Source organism: Podarcis bocagei, assembly GCF_964188305.1.
Source record: "Podarcis bocagei genome assembly, chromosome: 16".
NCBI classification, from domain to species: domain Eukaryota; kingdom Metazoa; phylum Chordata; class Lepidosauria; order Squamata; family Lacertidae; genus Podarcis; species Podarcis bocagei.
Genome location: NC_138142.1, coordinates 17850044 through 17875771, shown reverse-complemented (window position 1 = coordinate 17875771; position 25728 = coordinate 17850044). Strand labels below are relative to the sequence as shown.

Here is a 25728-nt window from a genome sequence, read left to right as displayed (position 1 = left end):
TGTCCCTTGGGTGCTTTTTCTTCCCTCCCCACTTAAAACATGGTTACAAAGCATGGATCCACATGGATCCTCAGGATTTTTGCACTGGGCTACCCCAAACTCACCGTCAGATCACATGTCTGTGGCCACAGCATGAACCACAAAAATCATACACCCACTGTTTCGTTTAGAATATTTTTTTTCTTGTTTTCCTCCTCTAAAAACTATGTGCGTGTTATGGTTGGGTGTGTGTTATAGAGCGAAAAATACGGTAGTTTGCCATTCCTCTCTGGTAGGGACTTCTTTCCATCCCTGGACTAAAAGCATCCTTTTAGCCCACAGCAAATCCTGCTTTGAAAACCACCTGGACTCCTGAGCGTCACCACCTCTTGTGACAGCAGGTCCTGCAAATAAATTCCACGTTGTGCGAAGAAGTCCTTTAGAGCAGGCCTGCTTGCAGCTGCTCTGCGGGCCGTGAGTGGCCCCTACCCTTTTCTCTGCCAAGAGGCACGTGGCACCGGGGAGGCAGGGACCCTAGCCAGCGGGAGAGCTTTGGATGTTCAAGAGGCATGAAAATCCCTGACAGAATCTGATGGCTGTGGAATGGCAGCAGCTGCTCTCATCTGACATGCAGCTTTGCAGCTTGGACCTTCCTTTAGCTGAAATACAGAATTGCAGAGCTGAAAGGAAACCCAAGGGCCACACAGCCCAACCCCACACAATGTGGCAATCGCACCCTGGCAGGTGACCACCCAACCTTTTGTGAGATGTTGTACCAACCAGATACAATAAAGGAATCGTAGCGATATGGGAAGCTGCTTTATACTGAGTCAGAACCTTGATCCATAAAAACATTGGAAGAGCCCACCAGGATCACACCGGCGACCCAACCAGCCCAGTATCCTCTGCTCACAGTGGCCAGCCAGACACCCATCAAGGGAAACCCAAAATCAGGACCTGAACACGAGGGCAGCCCCTTCCCCACTGCTGATTCCCAGCAGCTGGCCTCCACCTGCAACCTGCTCAATGCTGTCTGCACTGACGGACAGCAGCTCTCCAGAATGCCTTTTCATTTTTTGTCAGCTGTCTTTGCATAGCTTTGCCGTAGAGAAAGGGAGCAACCCATGGCCTAGTGTTGAACTGACACACATTTAATTGGGATGTAACCCGTTCCTACACACAGGCAGGTGATCATAGACCATTATTATTATTATTATTATTATTATTATTATTATTATTATTATTATTATTATTGACAAAGTAATAATCATACATAAATAAGAATAAAAATGCCCCCCCACCACCAAGACCATTCCATTGTAACCATCCAACCTCCCAAAATTTCAACACCCCTTGCGATGGTTTGACCCCTTTCTGTTTTAACAGTACAAATTCTACAAACACCCTCCGTATCTCCTCAAAATCATTTCTCCTGCTTATTCCCCCCATCTTACCTTAATGGCACATGTTGATTTATCATCAATAGCTATATCCCTCACCTCTTCATACCATTCTTCCATTTTATAGTCTGCTTGCTCCTTCCACTTCCTAGCTATCATAATTCGTGCAGCTGTCAATAAATTTGTGAGCAGGTCCTTCCTAGCCTGCAAACCTTCCACCCCATCATAAATTGAGAATAATGCTACCTCTGGTCAGCTTTAGACAGCGTGATCATAGATCTTGAAGGCTGGGTTGTGGCCTTATCAGTTTTCTTTTCTGAAATTCAGCGTGTTTCTAGTTCTCATAGCCAGGCGTGGTCTTATCATTCCATTTCCCTCTGTCTCTCCTAACCCTTATTTTTGTCTTTCGGCATCAGCTGGAAACGACGACATTCTGATACGCTTTACGTTAGGACACCCTTGGGTGATTTAATAGCCACCCCTGCTTCTGGAGGGTAGAGCAAAGGGTGACTTGCCTGCCTTCTCTCTCTCTTTCCCCCCACTCACCTGATAATTCATTCCTCAGGTGTTGTGGGAATGTTCAGAGAGGCAGGAGAGGATATATTGTTTATTAATATTCTATGGGACGCGGGTGGCGCTGTGGGTAAAACCTCAGTGCCTAGGGCTTGCCGATCGCATGGTCGGCGGTTCGAATCCCCGCGGCGGGGTGAGCTCCCGTCTTTCGGTCCCAGCTCCTGCCCACCTAGCAGTTCGAAAGCACTCTTAAGTGCAAGTAGATAAATAGGTACCGCTTTATAGCGGGAAGGTAAACGGCGTTTCCGTGTGCTGCGCTGGTGCTGGCTCGCCAGAGCAGCTTCGTCACGCTGGCCACGTGACCTGGAAGTGTCTCCGGACAGCGCTGGCCCTCGGCCTCTTAAGTGAGATGGACGCACAACCCTAGAGTCGGACACGACTGGCCCGTATGGGCAGGGGTACCTTTACCTTTTTAATATACTTCCTAACTTGAGCTAGCAAGTTCTATAACTTAGCAGAGTTTTAACATTCCCCTTTAAACACACAGCAGGTAGCTGGTTGCAAGCTTGTTTAAGCTTCTCAATACTGATTCCTGGTAAGATCCCTTATTTCCCTATTAAAAGGATAAACACGCCACAATCTTATTTAAGGTATATAAAAGAAGTTTACTCACATCATCATCAGTTCACAGTTGGATCTCTGAAGGCAGATTTAGTTACAGATATATACATGTGAGTCTATACCATATGGAGATAGTCTCTTTGTTCTCTGAAAAAAGCTGCTCCAATGAAGAGAGGAAGTCAAAGAGAGAGAGTGTGCTGCGTGCCTGGTGCTTTTGTTACCTGCACAGGTAAGGTCACGCCCACCTCTAGTCACATGCAAAAGGAAGTATGTCCCAGCCCAGGAGGAAACAGGAAGTTTTCGACTGGCTGGAACAAACATCCCCTTTGCATGTCCACTCTAGGCAAACAAGGAATGTTGTACTTGACTGCTACTTGTGTATCACATCCCACAGGTGTAACGTGACGTGCCAGACTGGTCACTACGGGGTGAACTGTTCAGAATCCTGCAAGTGCCACGAAGATTCTTGCGACCCACTGACTGGATCTTGCCACATGGGTAAGTGGCTTGGGGGAACAGACATTACCAGCATCCATCAGCTGAGTCGAGTCCTGGGCTGCTAGTTCTGAACTGTTCCCATTGGGAAGTTTGGAGTCTGCAGAGTTCTATGGCAAGGCTCCCTCTGCAGGCTAACAGGACTAGTTTCCATCCTACCTAACTAGGGATGAGAGATAGAATTGATTCCTTCTGCATCCAAAGGCAAACTTAACTAAATTCACCCTTTATTTAAAAAATAATAATAATAGGTGAGTCAAAACACTACGAATTTTTGCCCTTCTCTGAATTTTGCAATGCAGTTCTGCAGCCAAGTCGAATAAATGCATAAGTTTGTGAAGGTGACATAGGAAAATGCATCATATTAGGGGGGACTGTTTTGACAAAATATGCAGGTTAGGCAATTTTGCATCCAAAAATGTAGTTTAAGTAGAAAGACATGCTAAAATGCTGTTGAATTTGCATGAGGACTTTCTTCTTATTATTTTTTTTTAAATGCAAACTGATGTGGAAATGTGGAGAACTGATTTAAGATTGAGAAACTGAAAGCAATTGGAATTATATGCCTGCCGAACCACTTAGAACTGCAGTGTCTTTCTGCACGTTCAATGAGTTAATCCTTTAGTGTGGCAGCACCTATACTTTGGAACTCCCCGCCCCTTTACAATCAGGTAGCTGCCATCACTGTGTGTTTTTTTCAGCACCTGCCAAAAGCCTATTTTGATTATTTCAGCAAGCCTACCTGGATGTGTAAAGTTGACATGCATTTTAATAGGTTAATTTTATTTTATAATGTCTATATTTTTTAATGGGGGGGCTGTTGTTTCTGCTTAATTTAGTTTTTAACTCTGACTTTGATCAATCATTTCAATGCATGTTTTATTTCTGGGAACTGCTGAGAGGTTTTTTTTTTACAATGGAGCAATGTACAAATTCCATTAAATAAAATAAAACAAGACGGGGGGGGGGGTGTTGTTTCTCTCCTGATTCCATTTCAGAGGCTAACCAGCGGATGGGTGTCATTGGAGCCGGTGCCCTCTTGGCCTTCCTCCTCCTCCTCCTCCTCTCCCTCCTGTGTTGCTGCTGCGTTTGCCGCAAGAAAGACCACTCCCGGGAGTAAGCATCAATGCTGGGAACCCTGAGCCCATTGGCAGGGGGGCTACCGAGGCTCCTTGGTGGGCAGGAGGGAGGGTGATTGAGGGGGTCTGGTCTGCTTCTGCCTAAGGTGTCTGCATTTGGGACTTTTCAGTTTAGAGAAAAGGTGAGCAAGAGGCCACATGATAATGAATAAAATTGTACACGGCAGGCAGAGAATTTGTGGACACCCAACAAAGCTGAATGTTGGAAGATTCAGGACAGATAAAATTTGAGTCCTTCACGTAGCTTCTTAAATTATGGTACTCCCTGTCACTTGTATTTTAATGGTGAATTTTAATGGTGAATAATGGAGATGCAAAAAGATTTGGTTTATTATAAAAGATGCAGGAGGAAAGGACTAACAACAGGACCCACAAAGGGGAAGAGGGAAATCCAGGAGATTCTGTGGAGTCTTGTTTTTTCGATTGTATGTTGATATGTGATTATAAAATTTTAATTTGAAAAACCAAATAAATACCGCATTTTTTGCTCTATATATGACGCACCAGACCACAAGATGCACCTAGCTTTTGGAGGAGGAAAACAAGAAAAAAAATATTCTGAATCTCAGAAGCCAGAACAGCAAGAGGGATCGCTGCGCAGTGAAAGCAGCAATCCCTCTTGCTGTTCTGGCTTCTGTGATAGCTGCACAGCCTGCATTCGCTCCATAAGACGCACACACATTTCCCCTTACTTTTTAGGAGGGAAAAAGTGAGTTATAGAGCAAAAAATACGGTAAATTTACAAAGATATGGTACTCCCTGCCACAGGAGGCAGTGATGTCCGACAAATTGGATGGGTTTAAAAGAGGATAGGAAGAATTCACATGTGAGAAGGCTGAAAGTAGTATAGCCCCTTCTGCCACCTCAAGACTCTGCTACTTCCTCATTGTGCTTGCCCATGTTGACCAGACACAGTGCCAGAAGAATCATAGAATTGTAGAGTTGGAGGAGCATCTACTCCAACCTTCTGCAGTGCAGAAAGAGGGGGCAACCCTAACAGAGGACAGTAAAGCAAAGTGATGGGGGCCTTCATCACACTATCCACCAGGACAACCCTGGTCCCAGTCCATCTGCAGCCACACTGTTAACATCTGCCAGGAGTCTAACCCAAAATGCACATCTTCCCTTGCAGCTCAAACCAGGACCCACCCCATAAGAAATCCCCGAGGCGTCTTTGTGGGAGGTTCAGCCGCATCAGCATGAAACTTCCACGCATCCCTCTTCGCCGCCAGAAGCTGCCAAAGGTTGTAGGTAAGGACCAGCTCCGGTTGTCTCCTGCCCCCCAAGCTCCATTATTATGTGTTCCCCACATCCTGTTAAGGGCCCCATAGCTAACCATGGTTTGCAGGTCTGACTGTGTGGCATCACGATCCCGGTGTAGACAAACGAATGATGAACTGGCGTGCAAGATTCAGAATTCTTGTCACGGTGACGGAGGCTTAAATTAGGTTTGCAAATGTGTCAGGATCCATTCTGACAGTTCAGTCAGTGCCCCTGTGTCATGTCTTTGAATGGCTAAGCCCAGCCTGGTAGAATTAATCAGGGTTTGTTTTCTTGCAACAAACCACAGTGTGAAGCCGCAGTTTGCTGTTAGCTCACAAACCATGGCTTGTTCCTAGCTATGACTTTGTGTTATGTCAGAACGCATTGTCAGCCTTGCCTGACTGTGGAGGGGTTTTGTGTGTGTGTGTTTTGCTCCACCAAGATACTCAATCAAGCTACAGAGGCACAAAGCAAGAGGGTTTGGTTACAGAAACTATGGCTGGTCTGCGAAACGATTCATGGTTTGTTGGCTTGAACAAACCACAGTTGAGGCAGCTGTGTTTTAAATATGGGTGTGACTACAACCATAGAACAGGCAGCTTGGCACTGTGATGTCAACATGATCACTATGTGATCCCTGATTGGCTGGGATTTTAGCAGTGAGGAAGCCCTTTCAAATTTTATTGGGGAGGGGTTAATGTCTACAAAGCAGCACCAGACCAGGGGAACCATGGCTTGCAAACAGGCATGGGAAATGCGCAAAAAAGAGAGGGAGGTCATGGACCTCTCTGCTGCAGTCTTTGCTCCAAATATTAAACTTTGTGAAGCCTTTGGCTCAGCTCTGGTAGAAACACGATCCTGTCTCTTCCTTTAAGCAATTTCAAGCTGGTCAGGATTCTTTTGCACTCAGCTTTTCTGAGAGCTGCCTCCCCACCCACCCCCCATCTCGGTCAGGGGAGCACAGTGGTACATCCCTGGCGCTGAAAAGCCTGCGGCTCAGAGCAGCAGCAACCATTTCCCCACTGAAACGATAACAAGCGCTGTGTTTACAGAAGCGCCGCTGGGCTGAGTTTCCCCCCCTCTTCTCTGAATAGAGGCTCCTTCTGTGAAGCAGAGGCCCAGGCTGAATGGGCCTCTGTTTCCCCATTTCCTGGCACTTCCCTGCTGCTTGGGGCTTTTGTATAAACGGGGCAGTGAGAGGCTCCCCTCTTGGCCTCTGCTGGCTTTGGAGGCTGGAGCTGCTGACTGCTGCCTCTGCCGGAATCAGCAAAGAGGACCCTGGGTTTGGACAGAGACACTTCTGGGTCAATTCTGTATCCAGGGCCTACCTGCCTACCAGCTCCATCTGATATGCTGGCTGAGACCCTACATGCCTCCACAGTCTTGCCAGAGTGGTGCATGCTCGGGTTACAGTGGTACCTCAGGTTAAGAACTTAATTCATTCTGGAGGTCCATTCTTAACCTAAAACTGTTCTTAACCTGAGGTACCACTTTAGCTGATGGGGCTTCCTGCTGCCGCTGGGCGATTTCTGTTCTCATCCTGAAGCAAAGTTCTTAACCTGAGGTAATATTTCTGGGTCTGTAACCTGAAGTGTCTGTAACCCAAGGTACCACTGTATCTCCGTCTTGGACTACTGCAATGCACTCTACATGGGGCTACCTTTGAAAGCAACTTGGAAACTACAACTAATCCAGAATGTGGCAGCTAGACCAGTGGCTGGGAGCAGCCACTGGAACCATATAACACCAGTCCTAAAGGACCTACATTGGCTCCCAGTATGTTTCCAAGCACAATTCAAAGTGCTGGTGCTGAGCTTTAAAGCCCTAAACTGCCTTGGCCCAGTATACCTGAAGAAGCATCTCCACCCCCATCGTTCAGCCCGGACACTGAGGTCCAGCTTGGAGGGCCTTCTGCAAGAAGTGAGGTTACAGGGAACTAGGCGGAGGGCCTTCTCAGTAGTGAAGCCCATCCTGTGGAATGCCCTCCCGTCAAATGTCAAGGAAATAAAAAAACTATAGTTGTTTAGAAAACACCCAAGGCAGCCCTGTATAGGGAAGCTTTTAATGTTCAATGTGTTACTGTGTTTTAATTTCTTGGAAGCTGCCCAGAGTGGCTGGGACAATGAGTCAGATGTATGGCTTATAAATTTATTATTATTATTATTATTATTATTATTATTATTATTATTATTATTATTCCCAAAGGGGGTGAAATACCATTTGTGCAAGAGTGGATAGTCCAGCTCAGAGCAGCTCTGCTCCTCCCCCTGCCCCCGTATTGCTTTTTGCTGCCTGCTAAGAGGGACGCGGGTGGCACTGTGGATTAAACCAGAGCCAGGGCTTGCCGATCAGAAGGTCGGCGGTTAGAATCCCCGCGACAGGGTGAGCTCCCATTGCTCGGTCCCTGCTCCTGCCAACCTAGCTGTTTGAAAGCACAAAAGTGCAAATAGATAAACAGGTGCCACTCCGGTGGGAAGGTAAACGCCGTTTCCGTGTGCTTCTCTGGTTCGCCAGAAGCGGCTTAGTTCTGCTGGTCACATGACCCAGAAGCTGTACGCCAGCTCCCTCGGCCAGTAAAGCGAGATGAGCACCGCAACCCCAGAGTCGGTCACGACTGGACCTAATGGTCAGGGGTCCCTTTACCTTTACCTAACTAAACTAAAAGCAATAGGAACAGTGCCACACTTCCTAACTGTGTGTGAGACCCCCTAGATGAGGATGAAGATGCATGCAGGAAAACAGCATCAGCACCCGGTGTGGGAAACTGCACCTCCTGGCTACCCAGCTGAGGTTGAGTTGGAAAAAGCTCAGGAAAAGTGAACTAAAACCATCATGGGGATGGAGCGATTCCCCGGTGAGGAAAGCTTGCAGAGTTTTAGTGTAGAGCAGACATGTCAAACTCTCTAGAGACTGCGATCTACTCCCAGTACAGTGGTACCTCGGGTTACAGACACTTGAGGTTACAGATGCTTCAGGTTACAGACTCCACTAACCTAGAAATAATACCTTGGGTTAAGAACTTTGCTTCAGGATGAGAACAGAAATTGCATGGTGGCGGCAGTGGGAGGCCCCATTAGCTAAAGTGGTACCTCCAGTTAAGAACAGACCTCCAGAACAAATTACGTTCTTAACTTGAGGTACCACTGTATAATAAAACTGGCAATGATCTACCCATTGTCATTGCCAAGAGTTTTTTTTGGGGGGGCAGACCAGATTTGTTGAGCTTTTTTGGGGGGAGCATTGCCCAGTTGCTGAGCCTTTTAGGAAGGATTGACAAGAGTGGTTGGGCTTTTGTTGTTGAGCTATTTGCGGGGGTGGGATTGCATTAAATCAATCACTAAACAGTCCGACGCCCTCCCTCATTCCCCCACTATGCCACCGCCTCTGAGAAGACAAGCTTTCACAGCTGTAGCAGTGGCAGTGGGACATAGAGCGGGGGTGCGGCACGGCACGATTGATCAGGAGCAAACATAACTTTTCTTAATCCAGCGATGGACCTGGAGCACTCCGGCAATCTACCTGTAGATCACGCCCGGCCGGTTGGACATGTCTTGCGTAGAGGAAAAGGCAAGGGGTTGGACTTGATGGCCCTTGGAGGTCCCTTCCAACTCTAGTCTTTATAGTTCTGTGATAGTCATTTGCGCCTCCGGCATCCCTTTGCCCCTCCTTGCCACACACGCACCCCCAGGGAGTCTCACTACCCCACAGGGGACGCGTCCACTTTGGAAAGCAGACAACCCACCCTCGCAGCCAAGACCCTGTGACATGAAGAAGTCAATTTGCATCTGCTCGCTCTCTCCTGTCTGCGGACACCCTCTCCGAGGCTGGCCTTCCTTCCCGCGGCTTCGCTCGACTGCCAGAGGGGCTGTTATTTCACTGGAATGAAATGCTTTGGTCACAGGCTCCTTTGTTTGCCTTGGCATGCAGGCTTCGCCATATGTTCTTTTTATCCATCCCTGACTGCGGAGGGCTGAGGTCCCGCGCAGCTGTAGTCAAGGGCCGGGGGGGGGGGGTTGCAGACTGGAGCCACTGGGAGACCAGGGCAAGAGGACCATCTCTCCCACTCACCCCTTTTAGGTTTCCATTTCTTCCCTCCCCACCCCTCCTTTCTTTCTGCAAAACTGGCACAGTTTTTAAGAAGCCAGCCCACGATCTGCAGAAGGGGCCGTAGCAGCTCAGTAGCTGAGCGTCTGCTCTGCATGCAGAAGGTTCCAGGTTCAGCCACCAGTGGCACCTCCAATGTTCCCTGCCTGAAACCCATGGAGAGCTGCTGCCAGTCAGGGTAGGCAATATTAAGCTAGATAGAGCAACACATTGTGGGTTTTCTGTGTGTTAGTGCTCCGAGCAAGGAGGCGCAGGATCTTGCATGCAGCCCAGTGCCTCCTGGGTGCCCGCAACCAGCACATGAATTATTTTTTATTAGTTCATACAGCTACTTATAATAGATTTAGGTTTCTGGTCTTTTACCATTAGGTATCTTCAAGGCCATTTTCTGAAATGAGATTACAGTGGTACCTCAGGTTAAGTACTTAATTCGTTCCAGAGGTCCATTCTTAACCTGAAACTGTTCTTAACCTGAAGCACCACTTTAGCTAATGGGGGCTGCTGCTGCCACGCCGCCGGAGCATGACTTCTGTTCTCATCCTGAAGCAAAGTTCTTAACCCGAGGTACTATTTCTGGGTTAGCGGAGTCTGTAACATGAAGCGTATGTAACCTGAAGCGAATGTAACCCGAGGTACCACTGTACTTTTGTCCTGCCATGGGATGCATCCAGAAAGGCACGCTCTTATACCGCTTGAAAGTCTCAACACATTGACCAAAAGTGCTTTTTCAAAATGGCGGAAAGGGCTGCCACATCCCCTTGTTGGGATGGAGCTGAGCAGCGCAGCCCAAGCAAGATTATTGCGTGAGAGAGCAACTTGCCTGCCTCTCCCTCTCACACACTATGACCTCCTCTGTGTGCAGCAACAGCCCTCCTGTGTTTGTCTCCAGCGTCTGGTGTTCCAAGATAGACTGCCCTGGCACATGGCGGTTTCACTGGGGGGAGGTGATTATCTCGTCACTCGTAGCATGCAAAAAAAAGCATGAGCTGCAAGCATCTGGGAGCTTTAAAAAAATGCCCCTCAATGCATAAACACCACCCACCTCCAGGCTCGCACAGGGTCTGCCCTGGAGTGCCCTTCCCAGATCTTGTGCCCTGGCTCTGTGAGGTAGAAGCAGACTCCTGAACAGGCCTAACCTTCCTGTTTGACGGCGAAGGAAGTCTCTGTTTATGCAGTAGCTGAGGAAGTTGCTTGTTCTGCCCGGAGCGGGTCAGCTCTCCTGTGGCCTTCAAAGCTGCTTTTGATCTGGTGGCGCTTTCACTATGAAGGCCTTTCAGTTTCCCCAGGAGGAGGAATGGAAGTGAAGAGGAGGAGGAGGAGGTGGGTTCTCCTACAGCTCCTCCTCCCCTGAGCAGGAAATGGAAGCAGTGGCGTAGCAGGGGTGTGTGCAGGGGGGGCCGGCCGCACCGGGTGCAACATCTGGGGGTTAGGGTTAGGGGGCGCAAATCCACGGGTTAGGGGGCGCAAATTACTTGCCTTGCCCCGGGTGCTGACAACCCACGCTACGCCACGGAATGGAAGATGGTGCCAGCCTTCTCTTTGGAACAGCAAATCCAGCAACAAGGCTTCAACATTGGTGCAGCAACTATGGACCATGCCATAGGGTGAGCATCAGAAGAGGCTGCTGGCTTAGGTCAGTGCATCTGGTCACACCTAGTCCAGCATCCTGTTCACACAGCTGCCAACCATGCCTCTTTTGGGAAACCTGTAAGCACAAGAGCTCTCTCCCTTCCTGCAGATCCTGGCAACTGATCTTCAGAAACATTACTTCCTCCAGCTGTGGAAAACAGAGCCATAGCCATCCTGTCCAGTAGGCGTTGGTAGCTGCATTCTCCATGAATTCATCCAATCCTCTTTTAAAGCCATACAAGTTGGTAGCCATCATTGCTTACAGTGGGAGGGTGTTTAACTATGCTAGGTGTGAAGAAGCTGGTCCTTCTTGTCTGTCCTGAATCTTCCGACATTCAGCTTCACTGGATGTCTACCAGTTCTAGCAGGGAGAAGCGGGTGGCGCTGTGGTCTAAACCACTGAGCCTCTTGGGCTTGCCGATCGGAAGGTTGGTGGTTCGAATCCCTGCGATGGGGTGAGCTCCTGTTGCTCCTGCCAACCTAGCAGCTCAAAAGCACACCAGTGCAAGTGGATAAAAAGGTACCGCTGCGGCAGGAAGGTAGACAGCATTTCTGTGCGCTCTGGTTTCCATCACTGTGTTCCGTTGCACCAGAAGTGGTTTAGTCCTGCTGGCCACGTGACCCGGAAAGCTGTCTGTGGACAAACGCCAGCTCCCTTGGCCTGAAAGCGAGATGAGCGCCGCAACCCCATAGTCACCTTTGACTGGACTTAACCATCCATGGGTCCTTTACCTTTTACCAGTTCTAGCATTGTGGAAAATTTTCGCTCTCCACTTTCTCCATCATTTTCTAAACTTCTATCATGTCTCCTCGTACTTGGCTTTTCTCTAAATTAAAAAGTCCCAAATGCTGAAACTGTTCTTCATTGGAAGTTAAGGCACAAAACCGAAAGAGTTAAAAGGATTGTGGATGCCTACTGCTGTATAAACATTAAAAACAATGGAAATTTAATATTATGAAAACTATAGGTTTACATTATTTATTAAACTTATTAGTTGCTCCCCCCCCTTTTTTTTTACAAAAGCAACTTACAATACATATAGAAACAAGCACAATACATTAAAACCGGTATAGAACAAAGCATAGAAAAATCTAAAAAGACATTCTTGTTTTTTAAAGGCAGGATTAAAACATTCCACCCACTGAAGAAGGTTGCAGAAAAATTAAAAACCAAAGCTCTGGCAGAAAGGGAATGTTTTTACCTGGCACTTGTAATGATGGCACCAGGCAAGCCTCCCTGTGGGGAGCATTCCACAAGTGGGGAGCCACCACTCAAAAGGCCCTTCCTTGTGTTGCCACCCACCGGACCTCCCATAGAGGAGGCAGACGAAGAATGGCCTCAAATGATGAACACAATGTCCAGGCCAGTTTGTATGGGGGGAGGTTGTCCTTAACGTATTGGGGTCCTGAGCCACGTAAGGTTTTATAGGTCAAAATCAGCAGTTTGAATTCGGCCTGGAAGCTAATTGGCAACCAGAGCAGTTGGGCCAGAATTGGTGTGGTGTGCTCAGTTCATCTTGTCCCAGTGACCAATCTGGCTGCCGAATTCTGCACCAGTTTCCGAACTATCTTCAAGCGCAGCCCCACATATAATGCATTGCAGTAATCTAACCAAAAAAGGTTACCAGAGCTATAGACAACAGAAATAAATATTTCGGAGGAAACTAAAAACATCAGCCTGATGAAAAAATATATATTTACAGGAAACTTAAGTATCTTATCCATAGAATTTTTGTGAACATATGGCAAGTCTGGAGATACCTATGTCGATAAGGAGGCAGGAAGCTCCCTTACATTGAGTCAGACCATTCTTCCATCTAGCTAAGTATTGTTGACACTGGTTGGCAGCAGCTTTCCAGAGTTTCAGGTGTCTCTCCCAGTCTTACCTGGAGATGCCAGGGTTTGAACCCGGGACCTTCTGCATGCAAAGCGGATGTACTGCTATCCTGCCCCCACCACCCGCCCTTGCCCTTCTTCTCTAACTTTAAGGAAATAAGGGCTGAGACCTCCTCTGACTAGCGCTGGCCCAGGAGGCAGGCCAGTGAAAACGGGGATCTGTGGGGAGAAACGCTGTGGCTGGGAGGGGGGTGGCGCTGGTTGGAAGCGAGAGGCCCGCAGGAAGCAGCGCGGCGCTTTTGCAGCCGCTCTTGGCATGATTTATTTGGCAACGAGTCACCCAGAACCAGATGTCTGAGTGCCGAGCAGCTACAGGAAACTCTGCATCCCTCGGAGGGCTCACTCTGCACAGAAGCCGCCCTGTTTGGGGTCTCCTTGGCCCAGGGGCTGTTCAGGCAAGCAGGTCCCAGTCTCGTTTGCAAAGCGTTATGCGGCAGGCGAAGGCTCAGCGGCCATGTTATTGTGCGAGTGCGCGGCGATTTGTTCTCCCAGCATCTTCATTCTCACTCTAAAGTGGCTGCCGGGAGTTTTCCATTAAATTTATTTATTTGTGTTTTTTCCCCAAATTAAAATTCCACAGAGATATAATCAAACGTAAATCATAAAAACAAGATTCCAAGCAATCTCCTGAACTTCCATCCTCCCCTTTGTGGGTCCTATTATTAATCATTTCCTCCTGCATCTTTTATGATGATCCAAGTCTTTTACATCACCATTGTGTCCAGAATTCAGCCTTAAACTACAAGTGATATCCCAATCCTACTAACGATTTTAACTGTTTACGATGGTCTTTAAGATAAGTTATAAATTTTCCCCATTCCTTATTAAAGTTTTGATCTTCCCGATTTCTGATTCTTCCGGTCATTTTAGCTATTTTGGCAGAACCCATCATTATGCCAGCTGCTGAGAGTTTGCCTTCTTCTCTTATAATGCCAGAACCATACAGGACCCACCCAATGAAGCTGAACACTGGAAGATTCAGGACAAGTGGAAAAAAAGAGTGTTGTTGTTTTTCTTCACACAGCACAGAGTTAAACTATGGCGTTTGCTCCCACAAGAAGCAGGGATGGCCACCAGTTTGGATGGCTTTAGAAGAGGGCTAGAAAAATTCAGAGGAGAAACTTATCCATGACAGCTGTGCTCTGTCTACACTGTTGCAGGCAGTGTGCCTCTAAATATCAGTTAAGAACATAAGGAGAGTCTGCTGGATCAGGCCAATGGCCTATCAGCATCCTGTTCTCACAGTGGCCAACCAGATGTCTCAATGGGAAACCCAAAATCAGGACTGGAGCGCAATATGTTGTTGTTGTTTAGTCGTTTAGTCGTGTCCGACTCTTCGTGACCCCATGGACAAGAGCACACCAGGCACTCCTGTCTTCCACTGCCTCCCGCAGTTTGGTCAAGCTCATGCTGGTAGCTTCGAGAACACTGTCCAGCCATCTCGTCCTCTGTCGTCCCCTTCTCCTTGTGCCCTCCATCTTTCCCAACATCAGGGTCTTTCCCAGGGAGTGTTCTCTTCTCATGAGGTGGCCAAAGTATTGGAACCTCAGCTTCAGGATCTGTCCTTCCAGTGAGCACTCAGGGCTGATTTCCTTAAGAATGGATCGGTTTGATCTTCTTGCAGTCCATGGGACTTTCAAGAGTCTCCTCCAGCACCATAATTCAAAAGCATCAATTCTTTGGCGATCAGCCTTCTTTATGGTCCAGCTCTCACTTCCATACATCACTACTGGGAAAACCATAGCTTAACTATAAGGGCCTTTCTTGGCAAGGTGATGTCTCTGCTTTTTAAGATGCTGTCTAGGTTTGTCATTGCTTTTCTCCCAAGAAGCAGGCGTCTTTTAATTTCGTGACTACTGTCACCATCTGCAGTGATCATGGAGCCAAAGAAGATAAAATCTCTCACTGCCTCCATTTCTTCCCCTTCTATTTGCCAGGAGGTGATGGGCCCAATGGCCATGATCTTAGTTTTTTTGATGTTGAGATTCAGGAGCGCAATATATCCTGCTCTATAGTTTCCAGCAACTGGGATTCAGAAGCATTGCTGCCCCTGACCTCACATCCCCTTCAGCCCAATTTTCTTATCTCTTGTGGATAAGCTTCAGTGCCTTGTGTGCACCCTCTCATTTCCTAGGACAGCCAAATTCAGCAGGCGGCATAAACCCTCCTGAGGCAGTCCTTAGCCAGAAAGGGAGAGGGCACCCTCTGCTGTTAGAATAAATTAAAAGTTTCTCTTTTCTTTCTGAGGACTTCTGGGTCTCTCTTAATCATCTTGAGTTTAGGATGATGGTTCCTCCTTGAAGCCAGCCTGCTTATTCAAACATTCAACCTGATTTGGTCGCACGAAGCTTTTGTGGAGGTTAGCCCAATTCCTGGTCTTCACTGAGCATTCATTCTGATTGTGTGTGGGGAGGTTAATGAAAATACTCTTGGTAAAAATCCAGAATCATTATTATTAAAAGAAAATACCGAGCAGTGCAATCTAAAAATTAACACAGATATCGCACCATATTTTTCGCTCCATAAGATGCACCTGACCATAATACGCACCTAGTTTTTAGAGGGGGGATGCAAGAAAAAAAATACTCTTTGAAGGGAACGCTGAGCAGAGCCTGTCTGCATCCCAGGCTCTTTAAAGGGAGCGCGGCTCTTGGAGGCTTTTGCGGGAGGTGGGGGAAGGGACAGAGCGTGGCTAAGCCAGAACAGCGACAGGGAGCGCAGTGATCCCTCTCACTGTTCTGGCTTCTGGGTTGGCTGCGCAGCCTCTTCAGGGCAGCGGGATGAAGGCTCCCTGCTGCCCTGAAAAGGCTGCGCCCATCTAAGCCAGAAGCTAGAACAACGAGAGGGAGTGCTGCACAGCAATCCCTCTTGCTGTTCTGGCTTCTGGGATAGCTGCGCAGCCTGCATTCGCTCCATAAGACGCACACACATTTCCCCTTACTTTTTAGGAGAGGAAAAGTGCGTCTTATAGAGCAAAAAATACGGTAAATGCTGTCAATAAAACTCCTATCAAAGTACTAATATAAAATACCAAGCAGTACAATATTAAGAATTAACAATCAGGGACTGAAACTCCCATCAGCAGCTGAAATGAGAGGTTGCTATTTATGGGTGCATACGCCGACCCCACCCCACTTTTGCTTCTGGCTGAGTAAGTTCAGCAGTTTTGTGTATTATTCCAAAAACATTGACTGCAAGTTGCAGTGGGTCAAAAGAGACGGATGTGCATGTCTCCACGCCGTGAGAAACAGCACCACTCCCTTAAACCACTTTCAACTCTCTTGGAAGCCAGTGTCTGCAAGGTCCAGATAGATGCTTGTCTATGGCCTGTAATTCTTGCCTCTGTCTCTGGGTGAGCATGATGCGAATGAGTTCTCTCCTTTTGGGGCTCTTCATCCATCCCAAATGCCTTGCACTGGTACAAAAGGGAGGGGGAAACCACCCAAGAAGTGTTGCAGGAGTTTGTGATATATTCTAGGTTCCCTCCCTTTCTTGGGGTTTTAAAGAGATGTTCTTAGAATGCATGGAAGGAAGAAAATCCAATGTGGCTACTTTGCCAATACTGAATGTAAACTTCTGGTTGGAAGAGGTGCAAAAAGTGGCAACCAGATGAGAGATGAAACACCTTTGAAGGCTACAGTGTTTGTGGGCAGCATCAACCTGAAGGCACCATAGGCCATTGTTCCTCAACCTGATGGCCTTCAGGTGTTTTGGTCCACAGCTGCCATCTCTGCCCAGCAGAGGGTGTGAGGCCTCATCAGCATATAACACCTGCGCTCAGAGATATGCATTGGTTTTCAACTTGCTACCTGGGCAAATTCAAGGTGTTACTATTAGTATATACAGCCCTTAACAACTTGGAACCAGTTTACCTATGAGGTCGCTTTCCCCCCATATAGGCCCACTCAAATGTTTTGATCTGTGGAACTGTGGCTGTCACAGGTGCCAGATAATACATGTTCCACATCTGTAATAAATGTGTTTGTGTGGCAGCACATGCACTCTGGAACTCCCTGACTATTGACTGTACTCTTTTAGGCACCTGCAAAAAAAAGAAGTTGTTTAAACAAGCCTATCAGACACGTGGAATGTTGGTGTATGTTTTGCTGTTTCTAGTTTATTGCTGATTTATATATATTTTTGGCTGCTTTAAATATTTTTACTGATTTTTTTTTGTTCTTTGTTAACTGCTTTGAGATTTTGTTTTTTATTTTGCAATCAAGAAGTATATACATTGTGTGTGTGTGTGTGTGTGTACACTGCTTGATTGTAAAACAAAAAACAAAATCTCAAAGCAATTAAAGAGCAAAAAAAACTACCAGTAATACACACACACACAATAAGGGTTATGGGTTCTCCACCGCTGTTCTAGCCTGATGAAGAAATCTGAAAAACTGAAAAGCTTGCACACTAATTTTTGGTGAGATTTCAGTTGGCCTAATAATCAAGGGAATCTGGTCTCTCGGGTGTGGATTTTGTTTCCTTCTGAGCCAACATGGCTACTTTCCCCCCTCTTGTTCTTCTTTTCATTGCTTTTTTCCAGTGCTGGATTTACGTATAAGCTAAACAATCTATAGCTTAGGGCCCCACTCTCTTGCCCCCCCCCATTGAAGGAAATAAAACTGGATGTACATTTCCAAAATATAAGATTAAAAAACAAATAAAATAAAACCTACGTACAGCAACAGTGTTTTGTGTTGTGTAGGTTCCTATTTGTTATATGCAAATGGCTTTAGATACCTATTAGGTCCATAAATTACCATATGTTCAACACAAAAACAGCAACAATTTGTTGTTGACAAAGGACAGCTGGACATATAAAGGGCCCCATTACCGTCAGTAGCTTAGGGCCTCATCAAACCTAAATCTAGCCCTGCTTTTTTCAGATGCAGACCAAGAACCTCTTTCTCAACCTTTTCTCTGTGTTGCAGTGGCTCATCATGACCTGGAGAACACCATGAACTGCAGCTTCATTGAGCCCCCATCAGTGGTGGAGCAGCCGTCGCCTTCGTGGTCCTCCCGGGGCTCCTTCTCATCCTTCGACACTACGGATGAGGGCCCCGTCTACTGCGTGCCACACGAAGGTGAGCAGGGCAGAAAGGCAGCGCTCTGGGGAACCCCAGTACAATGGCAGTCCAGACTTTTGAGCCTCAACGGGCGCATCTGCCATAAAAAATTGCCACCTTCTTACAGCATCCCCTGCTGCCATGGCTTCTTCCAAAGTAAAAAACTTAGTTGAACTTAATTTATTGCATTTATATCCCACCATTCCTCTCCAAGGAGTTGAAGGTGGCACACACTGTACTTCTTCCCCTTCTCATTTAAGCTCCACAACAACCCTATGAGGTAGGTTAGGCTGAGAGGTCGCACCCAGTGGGAATTTGAACTCTGGTCTCCCAGGTCCTAGTCTGACACTCAAACCACTACATCACCCTAGATCTTTAGGCCAGGATAATTTTTTATTATTATTATTATTATTATTATTATTATTATTATTATTATTATTATTATTATTATTTTACCCCACCCATCTGGCTGGGTTTCCCCAGCCACTCTGGGCAGCTTACAACACATAAAAAAATGTAAAACAGTAGACATTAAATACTTCCTGATACAGGGCTGCCTTCAGATGTATTCTAAAAGTTATTTATCTCCTTGATATTTGATGGGAGAGTGTTCCACAAGGAGGGCACTACTAGCAAGAAGGCCCCCTGCTTGGTTCCCTGTAATCTCACTTCTCGCAGTGAGGGAACCACCAGAAGGCCCTTGGAGGTGGACCCCGGTCTCTGGGCTGAATGATTGGGGTGGAGACGCTCCTTCAGGTATACAGGACCGAAGCCGTTTAGGGCTTTAAAGCTCAGCACCAACACTTTGAATTGTGCTTGGAAACGTACTGGGAGCCAATGTAGGTCTTTCAGGACCAGTGTTATATGGTCTCGGTGGCCACTCCCGGTCACCAGTCTAGCTGCCGCATTCTGGATTAGTTGTGGTTTCCAAGTTCACCTTCAAAGGCAGCCCCACATAGAGCGCATTGCAGTAGTCCAAGCGGGAGATAACCGGAGCATAACTATATCTGGTTTTCCTTGTGTGTGTTGAGGTGATGAGTCAAGTGACACATTGAACATTTGTAATGTAGAAAAAATATTTTGAGCCGTAGCTAATAATGTCATATTCAGAGTTGACCCATTTAAATTAATGAATACGGCTGCTTTGGGGAGAAGGGATGTAGCTCAGTGGTACAGCATCTGCTTTGCATGCAGAAAGGCCTAGGTCCAGTCCTCAGTGGCTGATCGAGGGAGGGCTGGGAGAGAACCCTGTCTAAAACCCGGGCAGCTGCTGCCAGTCAGTACAGACAATGCTGCACTAGATGGGCCAATGGTCTGACTCAGTATAAGACTTAGTATTGGGAAGGGTTCACTTGTAGAGCTTCTGCTTTGCTTGCACGGGGTCTCTGGTTCAATCCCTAATGGCTGGTGGAGACCCCACCTGAAATCTTGCAAAGAAGCTGCGAGTCAGTGTAGACAATATTGAACTTGATGGGCCCAATTGTCTGCTTCCTACATTCCTACCTTAAGTCAGAGACTCATAAAATTGTAAAGTTGCAAGGGGCCACGAAGACCATCCAGCCCAACCCCTTCCAATTCATGAATTATTTCCCCCAAAATGGGTCTCAAACCCACAACCCTGAGATTAAGACTCTCATACTGTACCTAAGGAATTATCCCATTCATTGCAATGAATATTTTCTGAAGATGACATCAGCAGACCCTGATGTCATCTCTAAGCTTTCATCTGCGGCACTGAGGACTAGAACCCTTAAAAAAGAGAGCTGGGGTTGTCTGGAACTGGGATGGGTGCATCAGTGCTTACAATGCTTGAAGTCCACATTCCCATCTTGCAGCCTAACCATAGCCAGGAGGTTAAATTGCTATACCAGCCGCAGAGCTCCTTTCTTTTCCCTCTTCCTTTAATTTTGGCAATCGTTACAGAGCAAAGGAATTTGGCGTGAGCCCAGCTCCACCGCAACCCTTCTGCAGCAAATAGCAGGCCTTCATGAAATAGCCCTGTAATGACTAAAGAATTCTAAGGCCACACATGCGTGACTCCAGAAGAGAGGGAGAAAAAAGAAAACAGAAAACCATAATTGCCAGGCAGAGAGTTTCCCACCAGTGGAAATTAACTCCTGGGATCCCAGTCCTTTATTTCCACAGGTAGAAAAAAACCAATGAGGCACCCAACTCCCCCATTGGACTCCCACCAGCCCCAGCCAAAGAATGGGGCTACTGGATTAGGCCAAAGGCTCATATTTAGTCCAGCATCCTGTTCTCACTGTGGCCGACCAGATGCCTCTCCTAAAAAGCCCAAAAGCAGGACCTGAGCTCTATGGCTGATGGGAGTTGTAGTCCAAAACAGCAGAAGTGCCACAGGTTTGAGAGAGGCTGCCTTAACACATCTTACAAAATGGGGGGGATGGATCAAGTGCCCCCCCCCCTTCAAGCAGAAGTGGAAAGGAGCTTGCACTCTCCATAATTCATTCATAACTTCATTTATGCCAGGGATGAGAAACCCATGACCTCCAGATGTGGTTGAACTCCAGTTCCCATCATCCCCAATCAGCATAGTCAAGGGTATGATGTATCATTTATTATGTGCCCTTACCCCGAGGGCCCAAGATGAGCCACAGCTATTTAAAATAAAAGATTAATAATAGTTTTAAGTCATCAGAATAAGTTCAGTCCTGAAAATACACGTATCAAGTGCCAAAGGTCAGGATAAAGAGGTGCATCTTCAGTACTCAACAAAAACTGTACAGTGAACGTGGCAGCTGCACCTCTGTGGGATGAGAGTTTCACAACTTAGGGGCTGCCCCAGAGAAAAACCTCTCCCAAACTGCAGATAGCTGCAAGCTTCTGAGGTTACTGGAACTACCAAGAGGGCCCCCTCTGCTGAACTTAACGACCGAGAGGCTCTGTCAGGAAGGGATTTGCCTTTCAGATATTTGGGGCCTAAGTTTGTTCCGGGTTTTAAACACCAGCATGAGCACCATAAATTGGACCTGGAAACAAACTTGGCAACCAGTGCAGCTGTTTAGAAACAGGGGTTATATGAGATCTAAACAGAAACCCAGCCAGGAACTCGGCTACTGTGTTTTCAACCAGCTGAAATCGTCTTCGAGAGCAGCCCCACCTAAAGCACATTGCAGCAATCCCATCTGTAGTCCCATGTCACAGATGCACCCCAGACACAGCAGATAGTTAACTACCACCTCCTGATGGACTGCATGCATGCAGCTGGAGACTATGCCTGCGTGGAAACTGCCTCTGCTCTTCCCTCTTCAGTCCCCTCCTGATTCTGGGAGATAGGGGTGCAGGAGAGGGTGGGGAAGCACCCGGCCCTTCACTTGCCAGCCTTGCAACTTCCTCCTCTTCCTTCAGCTCTGAATCTTCCCAGTCTCTGATTCTTGCCCGCTGATACAGATCCCCACAAATCACTGCCCCCCACCCTCCTGAGACAGACTCCAGACCCCCTTTCCTCAATGCACACTTGTCAGTCCCTGGCATCCCAACAACACCTGGAGGGCCACAAGAGTCCTCCATCCTTGTGGGATATTTAAAACATGGCTCCACACTGACCCCTAATGACCCCTGCCTGCTTTCTCTCTGCAGAGAGTGTGAGCGACAGCAAGGACAGAGTTTCCGCTCCCTGCAACCCAATGGAGAAGGTGGCACCACCCATCAGCGAGGAGGAAGCCGGAGAGTACACCGTCTTGAAAGAGAGCACCTCCATCCCAGCAGACAGCAGCGAGACACCCTTGCTCAAATCCTCTGACAGCGAGCGCTCCTCTTCGGGGTCTGGCTCGGTCAGCGGGGCCCTCTACGCCCGGATCGCTCGCCTCTCTAAGCAGTCCAGAGACGAGGATGACAACGCAGGTGCCGCCAAGCCCCCGTCGCCGGAGAGAGCCAAGCCCCCTCCGCCAGACCCCTCGACAAAGCCCAAAGTCTCTTGGATCCACAGCAAGTACAGCTCCAACCAGTCCAACTCCCTGCCCGCCATTGGGATGGCTGACCTGACGGAGCACAAACAGGGCTTGGCGAAGAGAAAGAGGAGCCCCAGCGAGACGTCGGCCGGGGTCCATGGCAAGGTGCCTGCCGCCAGGGGCAAAGAGAAAGCCCCGAAGCACCCGAGGGAGCTGAGCTCCCCCGAAGGCAAGGCCCTCTCCCTGTCCGGGGAGCAGCTGTCCCCGTCCAAGCTCAAGCAGAGGCACAAGGCCAGCGCAGAGCAGATGGAGAACATCAACGGAGCTGTCCAGAACGTGATCAAGAAGATGGGCAGTTACCCTCCGGACCGGAAAGGGAGCGATGCCCCCAAAAGCCCCAGTCACAGCAAACTACGCTCCGAAGTCATTCACCCCCACCTGTCTTCAGAGGCAGCCACGCTGCTGGCAGCACAGCTGAAGGAAAAGACTCAGAGCCTAAACCGGGGTGATGGGGGCACACGGCAGAACGGGGTAAGCCCCCTGCCGGCCCAGAGGGAGAAGCCCACCCCGCCGCAGAAGGCCAAGCGCTCCATGGCCGCCGGCAGCCAGAAGTCCAGCAAGCCCGTGCTGCCAACCTCCCCGAACTTGCAGAAACTGATCAGCCCTGTGGCGGAGGCGCCAGCTGGCGAGCCCAGAAAGGCGGAAAAGCCCAGCTCCGGTGGCAGCCAAGAGCCAACGACGCCTGTGGCCGGGGACCAGGTGGTCAAGAAAACGCCCATCAAAAAGCCCCCCAGGAAGAAGAGCAGAGAAGCCGCCATGGAGCAGCAGCCCAAAGCGGCCACCACGTCACCTCAAACCGTGCAGTAGAGGGTGGCCATGTTACTAAGAGAGGACTGCACACACAAACAAACAAAGGAAGTGAGGATTGGGGGTTGCGGGGGAAGCACAGAACTTGTCTCGGGGGAAGCCAGGAGACTGGCAAAGACTCTTTTGAGGGTGCCCCCCACCAGTGAGACGTGGACCGTATTGACAACAGAGGCCTTCTCCCTCACCCCCCACCAACAGCAGAACCAAAGCACTTCTGATTTTGCTCCCCCCTTTGTGGAGCGGGAAAGGGATTTTGTGGACCAAGCGCTGGGCGCCTGGGGCTCGGGGAGGGGGAGGGCTTAGCAGGGTGGGTTGGGTGGCTTTTATTTGTACCAGTATTATAATTGCGTATGCCATGCTTCTCTCCCCTAGGGATTTCCAAGTTGCTATAACCTGCATCAATGGAGTCGCTGGCTTTCAGGTTCTGAGCATGGTGGTCGCAAAAGGCCATGGCATAAGCTCCACGGGGCAGAGACCTTTGCCAATCTGCTGCCCTGCTTCCCGACGTCCTGGGCTATCGCTCACATAAAGCCCCAAGCTAAACATCCGCCTGACGCTGGGGCTATGATGGGGCCATGCTGACCAGGGCTGGTTGTAGAATCATAGAATTGGTGAGCTGGAAAGGACCAAAGGGGGTCATTCAATTCAACGCCCTGTGGAAATCACAGCTAAAGAATCCCTGACAGATGGGCATCCAACCTGTGTTTTAAAAACCTCCAATGACGAGAGCCCACCACCTTCCAAGGGAGTGCATTCCATTGTCAAACAGATCTCACCGTCAGAAAGTCCTTCTTAACGCTGAGTGGGAATCTCCTTTCTGGTCATTTGAATCCGTTGGTTCAGATCCTTCTCTCTTGAGCAGAAGAATACAAGCTTGCTCCCATCTTCCGTGTGACAACTCTTCAGATATTTGAAGATGGCTCTCATGTCACCTCCCAGTCTCCTCCAGGCTAAACATGCCCTTAACTATTCCTCATAAGGCTTGGTTTCCAGACCCTCAATCACCTTGGCCGCCCACCTCTGCACACATTCCAGCTTGCCACTATCCCTCTTAAACTGTGGTGGACACAGGACTCCGGGTGGGGTCTGGCCTAGGCAGAATAGTGTGGTGCTATGACTTCCCTTGATCTCAACCCTGGACTTCTCTTGCCACAGCCTAGAATTGCATTAGCAGTTGATGGGAGATACAGGCCAGAGGTGCGCAAGGGGGGCATCAGGTTGGCAAAGGAGGCTGCTCTGCGGGCATAGAGGCGGGAGGCAACTTTCCTTTCAAGCTGGCCATGTGTGCAGGCCTCGCACTGGCCTGGAGCTTCAGCACACCCAGTCTTGGGATAGCATCCCAGACCTGACTGGGCACGCCTTCTGCTGGAGCTTTTTCATCCTGTGGTGCCAATATGGGCACCGTCCTCCCTTGCAGCTGTGCTGCCTCGAGCTGGCTTCGATGGACGCCCTGCCCCCCCTTTTTTGCATCAGTGGTTCTGGCCACCATAAGAGGCCTCCTGTCCTGGCTACGACAAGGGCAGTTTGGTACACAAGTCTAGCGTCTCCATTGAAAGCTTCCTCCATTAAAAAGAAACTCTGTATTTCTATCTCCGTGTGTGGTTTTGGTGCCTGTGCTTTGGCCTTTCCTGACCTCTTCTCCTGGCAGCTGTCTACTCTTCTGCCAACTGTTTGGGCCCTTCCCTGCAATATGGTAAGAGTCGGCTGGCCCTCCAGCACACCTGAGATCAGCACCCTCAAGGAACCATGGCAGGTGGGGTGGCGAGAGCCGCTGTGCTGAATCTCCCACAGTGCCCTGGGGCAACTGCCATGTTGGTTTGGCCATTCCAAATGGCGCCTTACAGCAGCCCACTGCTGCTGCAAGGATGAGTGCATAAGCATGTCCAGGTCCACTAGAATGCACTTTTTCCGCTTTTTTCGACCCAAGAGCCATTTCCCGAGAAGAAGAGCTGCCCTTTATTAGAAGGCTATGGTCATCAACCAAGTGGTGTCTCCAGGTATGTTGGGACTAGGCTCCTTTTTGAAATCCTGAAGAGCCACAGCCAGTGACAACCACCATGAGTGTTGGGCTACAAGCCCTATCAGCCCTAGTCAGCATACCCCAATGGCCAGGGAAGATGGGGAATTGTACTCTGCAGAAACCTGGAGGGCCCCTGATTGGTGACTCCTGAGTTAAATGGACCCAAATGCAGGTATGTGGCCAAATATACACATCCTCAGCTTCACAGAACTATAAAAGCCCTGCAGGGCTATATTGCCAGTAGCTGTAGGCTCAGGTGTGCAGGGTACCTTCATGATAGTCACAGCCATGCAAGATTATCTGCTACTCTTCCAATAATTAGGGATGCATTGCAGATCTCCATGTGTTGCCTTAAAGATAGATTTGCTATTTTCTGTGCACACGCACAGGCAATAATTTTTAGTGCTCCAGTATCTTCTCCCAGAGAGACCCAAGTTGTGTTTAACGTGAAGCTCTACTGTGTGGAGCGGAACTTGCACTCGCTGTTCTCTTGCAACTGAAGCACCATGCATTTTCAGGCTTCCTAGATGCTTCGCTTTGGAGCGTATAGAACAACTCAGTGTTCTTCCTGCATGTCTTCCCCCGGAGTGGCCCTAGGAGCCCATTCTCAGGGGCTGACTTGCCTCCTGATTGGCTCCAGCCGGCACAATAGGGTGAGGAGGCTTCCTCTCAGTGGCTAAAAGGCTTCCCTTTCATGCTGATTGGGCGGCTCCAGGATGCTGGAGATGGGGGACCCTGCTGCAGAAATAGTAACAGGGCTTCAACTCCCCAAGTCCCCAAACCACTACACCGCTGTATATCACCAAACTCTTAAGAAATGGCCTT

At 48.6% G+C, this 25728-nt stretch overlaps 1 protein-coding gene across 1 annotated transcript in view; it reads left to right on the top strand.

Annotated features, from left to right (window-relative positions):
- Positions 1-24472, top strand: part of SCARF2 (scavenger receptor class F member 2) — a 51778-nt gene extending 27306 nt beyond the window's left edge. The window contains 5 exon segments of the mRNA XM_081174812.1: positions 2908-3011; positions 4007-4124; positions 5280-5398; positions 17971-18123; positions 21706-24472. Of these exon segments, the coding sequence (XP_081030938.1) occupies positions 2908-3011; positions 4007-4124; positions 5280-5398; positions 17971-18123; positions 21706-22883 (1672 nt within the window). The 3' untranslated portion in view covers positions 22884-24472.
- The last annotated feature ends 1256 nt before the right edge of the window (positions 24473-25728 follow it).